The 8,639-nt window shown below is 33.6% G+C and overlaps 1 protein-coding gene across 1 annotated transcript in view; it reads right to left on the bottom strand.

Annotated features, from left to right (window-relative positions):
• Positions 1–201: 201 nt before the first annotated feature.
• The window catches only part of LOC149793135 (SMAD family member 6-like), a 46,586-nt gene continuing 38,148 nt past the window's right edge, over positions 202–8,639 (bottom strand). The window contains exon 4 of the mRNA XM_089967056.1: positions 202–8,144. Within this exon, the coding sequence (XP_089823182.1) occupies positions 7,612–8,144 (533 nt within the window). The 3' untranslated portion in view covers positions 202–7,611. The remainder of the gene's footprint in view (positions 8,145–8,639) is intronic.

Below are 8,639 nucleotides of genomic sequence, written 5' to 3'. Positions count from 1 at the left end.
CCTTCTTTCTTACCCCCATGTTCTGCCATATGGAGATCATATAAAGATTAAAATGTTATTATTCTCCTAAAAATCAGTTCTCTTCAATCTTTTTATTTAATTATTAAAATTAGACATAAATACATGTAGACAGTTTTGGAAAGTACTGAAGATTCAAGCCAGCAAGAAACTAAACGAAATCATAAAAAAAAATAAAGAAAGTTTTGATTACTGTCACATTTCTTTTATTTGTGGAAATCATGTGATATACATGTAACTAATAAACAGACATTTCATTTTTAAAGCATTTTTTAAAGAAATAAATAATGGCACTTTCTATACGAACTCACTTTCTCTCTCTCTCTCCATGTACCAATTGCACCAGAGTTTAAATTACAGTCACTTCTCAACTGTATAAAGATCACAAACATGTACTGCATATACTCGCTTACAAGTCTAAGTAAAACGGCAAAAACCAAAGATCCCAATCTGCCATAGCATAATGCACCTGCAGATCAGGGTCTATCTCGTTTGTTCTACTGATTACTCCTAACAAACTGTGTGGACCGAGACCTGTCAGCGCATTATCTGACAGCAGATCTGGCTCTGTGCAAATTGTAGATGAACTAGTCTTATAAGCAAGTATAGAGGGTAGAAATAACAAGAAATGACAACAGTCGGACATTCTAAATTTAATGCCTTAGAAAGGCATTTTAATACCTGAATTAAAAAGAAGAAAAATCAGTTATTATAGCTGGATTATGGAACTGTGCTTGATTCTGGAAGTCTTTATGTATGGTTTGACAAATTAGTTTATGCCTCAACATATATTTCACAATTTAGTCAATACTGCCAATTCATTTTTTTTCCATGTGAATCATTTTTTTGTAGTTTTGCAACCCAAAAAAATGTCTTTGCAGTATATAAATTTATGGATATGTCTGACAAAAACGGCAGTTATAACAAAGACGCATATAGTATTTAAATATTTAAATTTGTGGTTCATAGTAACCCTGATCTCCATAAAACACCACCTCGCAAATAATAGTGAAGTCACAGTATATTATTTCTGTATCATCAAATTTGTGTAAATTGATTCAATGCAACATATTTGCATCATAAAATTTACATTATTTAATAATGCACGTGATGTATTTATTTTGTTAGATTTCCTCCGTATTGTTTAATTGTAAAACAATCACAAATTCAGTTTTCTTTCTAAACTTTGAAGTTTTTATTTTCTTGACCACTTCTTATATCACATTATTAAAAGAAAAGTGATTTGCATACATTTTGCATGTTTGGGATCAACAAACGTTATCATGTTTACAAAACATGCAAAATACATGTACTGTAACACTGCTCTACAAAGATGTACCTGAAGACTACTGATAACATGAGTATAAACCACCAGGTCAAGTATTCATTTAGCCAATCAAATATTACATTATAAATATGAAGCTCATCATGATTGGCTGACACATAATAAAACTGAAACTCCATCTCAGATGATGTACAAGATTTCCAGGCCTGACCCCACATTCATAAAACCACCCATGCTTACTCAAACTCAGAAAATGTTTCTTTGGATGTTATTACGTTCATTTAATTTTCAGGAAATAACTATCTATCAAAATGTGAAACCTAAGTGTTTATTATTGAATGCAGATAATTAAGTTGGGAACATGAGACCAGCTAATACTGACTGAAGGCCTGATCTTTCAGAACATTTCTAAAATATTTCTCCAAAACACATACCATTACATCCCATTTCCATTATCTGTGTCTCTCACCATCCCACCACCACCACCACCACCTCCTCCTCCAACTCCATATTATTCTAATATCATTCAATGCCATTTCTGTCATTCATCTCTCACCTTCAGTAACTACCATACACAATGATCCCACCCACTTATAATGCTTTTCTCCCAAGTGGTTGCACTGAAGAAGCTCAGGACATTGTATTGACACTAACCACACAAAATTTTAAACCCATCCCCACCCACTGCATACCGTATGTACTTGCTTACAAGTAAAAATCCCACTGCATACCATATGTACTTGCTTACAAGTTAAAATCCCACTGCATACCGTATGTACTTGCTTACAAGTTAAAATCCCACTGCATACCATATGTACTTGCTTACAAGTCAAAAGCCATCTGCATACCGTATGTACTTGCTTACAAGTCAAAATCCATCTGCATATCGTATGTACTTGCTTACAAGTCAAAATCCATCAACAAACTGCAGACCCAGATCTTCCAGCACCAGTTTCTACTAAGTGATCAGTAGAACAAACAAGATAGACTCTAATCTGCAGGCAGATTATGCTACAGCAGATTAGGATCTTTGTAGCTTGCAATTTAACCCGACTTTTAATCAAGTAGAGATGGTAACTTTCCTAAAAGCTTGAAGGTTTTACAATTTTTAATTCATTGTTTGGTAACATAAGCAATAAAAAAAATACCCCCACATTTGCAACAAAAAATGTGCCAGCAAGGGAAAGGGGGGGGGGGGGCAGAAGTAGGTCAGGCAATCTATTTAAGTCAGGGATATTCTTGTAATTCTTGACCAACAGTGAGATTTTGCTATAGTATGACAACGTACTGCTGCCATGAGTTACATGTTCCTGTGATGATTGGAACATTTTTTAGAGTCAGCTGTATGCCCAAACTGGAGAGGATAGTAATACGCCAAGTTTTGCTCTAGCAACTGAGATAATAGTATGGTTCTCTGACTTCTTTTAATACCATAACCAAAATGCCTTTCTGAAAATTTTGTAAGAAATTATTTCAAAATAAAACTAGAAATTCATCCAAGCTTCATGAATTACCTGCCACCTAATCCTTTTGCAAAACTTTACCAAAGTCACTAATGCAGTAATACAGGTTACACTGACCTTATTTTGGGTTGATAGACATTGCAATGATCACGAGGCTGCAAGAACCTGACTGACAGAAGTACATTTGAAACTAACTTAAATGCAAAATATAACCTGTCATTTAGGCATGAAATATAGGTCACGCTGACCTTGATTTGGTGGGAGACTGCTGCACTCGACTTGATGAGGCATCCAAACAAAATGTTGTATGACCTTACAGCCAAATATTACATGAGAAATCTAAATGTACAGCAAACATTTAAATGTGCAAAATGGATAGATGGACAAAAGACTAAAGGGTGCCTCTTCCAGATTCATAATATGGCAGAGAAATTTGGTCACCAGGTACTAAATTCACATACTGCGAAATGGGGCTTCTACAAAGTATTATTGTTCACTGTGTCTTTAAATTAACACCTGAAGACAAGCAGTCTTTTAGTGTTAAAACTCTTCTTAACGCAATTAAATTATGAAAAACAAATAAATTTCATCAATTATCAAATCTGTCAATGTATTGCTCTTGCTGCAAGCACTTTCCATGTTGTATACTAGTACATCTGATCAATACACACTATGCCATTGGCTCCAGTTACACGTGTTCCATGCATACTTGAAATAATGGTTTGTGACCATTGTGAGAATACCCAAATGCAGCCATATGATTGAATGCACCCTGAATAGGTCTTGGTAACTAAGATGTTCAATGCACCCTGAATAAGTCTTGGTAACTAAGATGTTCAATGCAATCTGAGTAAGTCTTTGTAACTAAGATGTTCAATGCACCCTGAATATGTCTTGGTAACTAAGATGTTCAATGCAATCTGAATAAGTCTTGGTAACTAAGATGTTCAATGCAATCTGAAAAAGTCTTTGTAACTAAGATGTTCAATGCACCCTGAATAAGTCTTTGTAACTAAGATGTTCAGTGCACCCTGAACAAGTCTTGGTAACTAAGATGTTCAATGCAATCTGAATAAGTCTTGGTAACTAAGATGTTCAATGCAATCTGAATAAGTCTTGGTAACTAAGATGTTCAATGCACCCTGAATAAGTCTTGGTAACTAAGATGTTCAATGCAATCTGAATAAGTCTTGGTAACTAAGATGTTCAATGCAATCTGAACAAGTCTTGGTAACTAAGATGTTCAATGCAATCTGAATAAGTCTTGGTAACTAAGATGTTCAATGCAATCTGAATAAGTCTTGGTAACTAAGATGTTCAATGCAATCTGAATAAGTCTTGGTAACTAAGATGTTCAATGCACCCTGAATAAGTCTTGGTAACTAAGCTGTTCAATGCAATCTGAATAGGTCTTGGTAACTAAGATGTTCAATGCACCCTGAATAAATCTTGGTAACTAAGATGTTCAATGCAATCTGAATAAGTCTTGGTAACTAAGATGTTCAATGCAATCTGAATAAGTCTTGGTAACTAAGATGTTCAATGCAATCTGAATAAGTCTTGGTAACTAAGATGTTCAATGCACCCTGAATAAGTCTTGGTAACTAAGCTGTTCAATGCAATCTGAATAGGTCTTGGTAACTAAGATGTTCAATGCACCCTGAATAAATCTTGGTAACTAAGATGTTCAATGCAGTCTGAATATGTCTTGGTAACTAAGATGTTCAATGCAATCTGAATAAGTCTTGGTAACTAAGATGTTTAATGCAATCTGAAAAAGTCTTTGTAACTAAGATGTTTAATGCAATCTGAAAAAGTCTTGGTAACTAAGATGTTTAATGCAATCTGAAAGGCGTTTTTAACATCTAGATGAGTAAGACTTAGCAATGTATCATATATTTGTATTTTACTGTGCTCAAAAATACCCCATCAACTTTGAAACAATACGAATAGTTCCAAACCCAGGTTTGATAAACCAAATTTATTCTATTCTTTTCTAGAGTTCACTAAATCTTATGTTTGCTGCAACCATACATTCCATGAAAATTAGTGCACCATGAAATGAAGAATTCACTCAATGATTTTCAAGTCTATTTTACACTGCTATACATTTTTTATTTTACTTAACAGATCTCTTCTCAGTCTCAAAAAAGACCCTTTATTTTCTTAAGTTATAAATTGTTACTATGACAACAAAAGATAAAAATAACAGGAAGATCAGGCTAAGGTTAAAAGTCGCTGGTGTTAATTATCAATACAGTATTCTGGTATACTCTTTTTGTGTAACTTAATGCCCAACTTCAAAACTGATACAACCAGGGGACACAGTAATGTAACCTGGCAGGAACAGGAATCAATAACTACTTAAGAAACAGACCACACCCACACACTACAGTGAATGGCAATTTACTGCAAACAAACAAATGCATTGTGCAATTAAAATATAGAATTGCTGACTGTTGACCAAGATCCATTCCCCAAATGTATGCCCATATATATATATATATATATATATATATATATATATATATATATATATATATATATATATATATATCCCATTTCAAATTTCAAATATATGCCCAATATGGTCCATTTCAAATGTATGCCCAATATAGTCCGTTTCAAATGTATGCCCAATATAGTCTATTTCACACAATAACTGATGGCTGGTCTTTAAAAAGATTTGCTCTACTTTCCAATTTTGATGTTGAATGAATAAATAAGGGATAAGATTTTGCCTAAGGCATCATCATGCAAGTCTTATAAATCTGCAGGAATATGACTTAAAAGTGTATTTACCCATCACAGATAAAGTCACAGGTACATCTATGCTTTCAAAAAGACAACAGTTTGCAATTCATGGAAACAACTGTAAGTTGCCTGTTCTAGTTCCAATATTATAACAGTCACTGTTTCTTTGTTGTAAATCACCATTCACTATAGATCTCACCCAAACACTAATCCTGGAAATGGTGTAGGAGGGTACTCTTTTTCTTCTGATTCTCAGAGTCCAAGTCAGGCTTAAGAGAAAGGTCTCTGAAAAAGAAAACCAGTCCAGATATCCCAAAGTACACTCATACCATCTTGAAAAAGAGATGTGAGCTCCAATGTTCATGGGATTCTTTGTATAGACCAGTAATTCCAGCCTACAACCAGTCAAAAGACTAAAGTTTAAATCAAAACAGAGCAATTAATCTTTAATACTTGCATACTGCAATGCAAACTGCAAAAGAATCTCTGAACATATTATAGCATAACAAAGGCACTTGCATTTTAACCAACACTACTAACACTAGTATGTTTCTGCAATGTTTCCTTTCATCTGTAAGTATTCATACCTACTCATTTTTTAAAAGAACCCATACAAATTAAATTTGTTTACTATATTTTGTACAAAGAACTTTTCCTTTAATTAAAACTGTATATTACAATTATAAAAAAATGAATAACTTAACTTTACACACACACATATATATATATATATATATATATATATATATATATATATGGTTTAATGGTGTATAACAATACTGGCTTTATGGTAGTAATTAAAAGTAAAGTTATATATATATATATATATATATATATATATATATATAGGGTCCCACACATAAAAAAATAAAAACACCAACATTCCCATGATGAATGAAACTAAACCCATAAAAGGCACAAGCAATTCTTTGAGACAAAGCTGGTAAAAACTGCATCAGAATATGTTCAATGGTTCTTTAGCTACACCCTTTAGAAGCAACATCCCATGCAGGTTTTTAACTGTCATAGGCCATAACTGTATCCCAAAAACAAAAGGCACGTCTAGATCTACAAGATAATATACACATCAACATTAATCAGAATATACAGAATGGTTCCTGAGCTATCCTAGTTACAAGGGTCTGCAGTAGTGGAGATTAAAATCTAATAAAAATGACAATAACTCAGTAAATATTTTACCTGAAAAATCCAAACACTTAACAGTAAATCTGCATGTAAAAGACAATTCACCTACCAAATGGCATCCACTTTTGTGTAAAGGTTGTAGAGCTATGGTGGTTACAAGCAAGATTTGATTTGTTACCAAGGGCCATAACTCTAAAAGTAAGAAAAATTGCAGATGATTTGGTAGTAATAGTAGTGATGGTCATCAACAAATCACAGTGTAAATTTCATACACACAGCCTACATATACATACTAGTACACATCAAAGGTCAGTCACTCAATAACTCAATGTGGAGAAATACAAGTTACATTTCATAAACTTGCACATAACAACTAATTCATAACAACCATGATAACAATTTGTGAAAATGATGCCCTACATCTGATGCCAAATTTCTCAAGCTCACCAAAACAACATTGTAAAAAAATTAAAAACATTTAGATCTTGAAAATATCCAAGTTGTTTGGTTAAATTCATATATGTGCTAAACACGTTCCCTTACCTGCTGTAATCAAATGACTGATGTCAAAAAGCAAACTTTCACATTTGTACAAACTTGCTTCTGAAAGAATTTCCACACCCAAAAAAACAAAACAAGAAGCTTTACAAAAAATTTTATAAATTTTTCATTTGATCAGGTTTGTAGTGTTCTATGTATGCTATTTATCTTCCACATACATAACTTTTTAATAAAATGCCCTCAATCACACTCCACCATGATGAATTAATGTGATAATGCCTTTCTCTTACATGACATACAAAGATTTGACTGAATATGCATATATTTTCCTGTTTCTAATTAAATCCTTCCTGTTCTGTGAATGATGGTTGCTAGGCAACTAGACTGGCAAACTGTCTGAAGATCAGAGAACAAATGAGGTGAAGGTCAAGGTTACATCCAATATCATCTATCTATATTTAGCAAAACTTCTATCCAACATGGACAAGAAGTGACAAACTGTCGTGAATAATTAGGTCCCCATCCTTTTGCAAAACTAATCCGTATGCAGCTTGGGTCATATGGGCCATCAAAATATTTAGGATCACGAATCTCTTTCATCACATGTGCATGTTCATAATCAAATATTTTTATTGAGTATCCTGGCATTACTTTGTACACATATAACATCCTTGAGTTTGGAATATCCAATGTTGGAGAATTCACAAACACGGGAAATTGGGATAGATTATATGCCCATACTTCATCTTTCTCCCGACTCAGAACTATTCCAAATCCAATTTTATCTCTAGTCCTGCGTATACTCTCTGAGGTACAATCATCTTGCAAAATCTGCAGGCACATTCCATCCCCACGAGGTAGAAGTTGAAAGATATTGATGCTGGGTTCAAATACTGTTAATAAACGTCCGACACGCTGACGTAACTCCCAGTATGCAATACTGCACCAATGTGGCCCTTTCCCACTAAGAGAAGTATCTGAAAAAGAAAATTTATGTGTTAGAAAAATAAGATCTTCAATCTTTGGCATTTGTATATTCCCAATTTTTGTGTGTATGATGGATATTTCTGGTAGTCCCCAGACAATATGCATCTGCTATCCACTGACAAACCATCAATACTGCTGCAACTCTTGCCTATGATATGAATGAACTTATGATTTTTTCATAAATTGTTAAAACAAGTAAATAAGTACATGTTTGTAACTGTTTAAAATTGTGCTGCAACCAAACAAAACAGGATTCATGAGCAATCCCACCCCAACCACCATGGAGAAAAAAGTGCACAAACCATATGAATTAAATATGTAAAATATTCGTCTGATGATGGCCATAATAAGCTTCAAATCAACCTCTGCAAGCTGAGAAAGTATATGCATGCACAAAATCTATCACATATTTCAACCAACTAAAAATCAGAAAGGGCAACAGCTCTTGCAAAAATCACAGATCACTTTTTTCAATATACACATCT

Source organism: Sinohyriopsis cumingii, chromosome 8, assembly GCF_028554795.1.
Source record: "Sinohyriopsis cumingii isolate HCF-2022 chromosome 8, ASM2855479v2, whole genome shotgun sequence".
NCBI lineage: Eukaryota > Metazoa > Mollusca > Bivalvia > Unionida > Unionidae > Sinohyriopsis > Sinohyriopsis cumingii.
The sequence above is the reverse complement of the archived record's forward strand: the minus strand, read 5'-3'. Positions and strand labels throughout refer to the sequence as shown.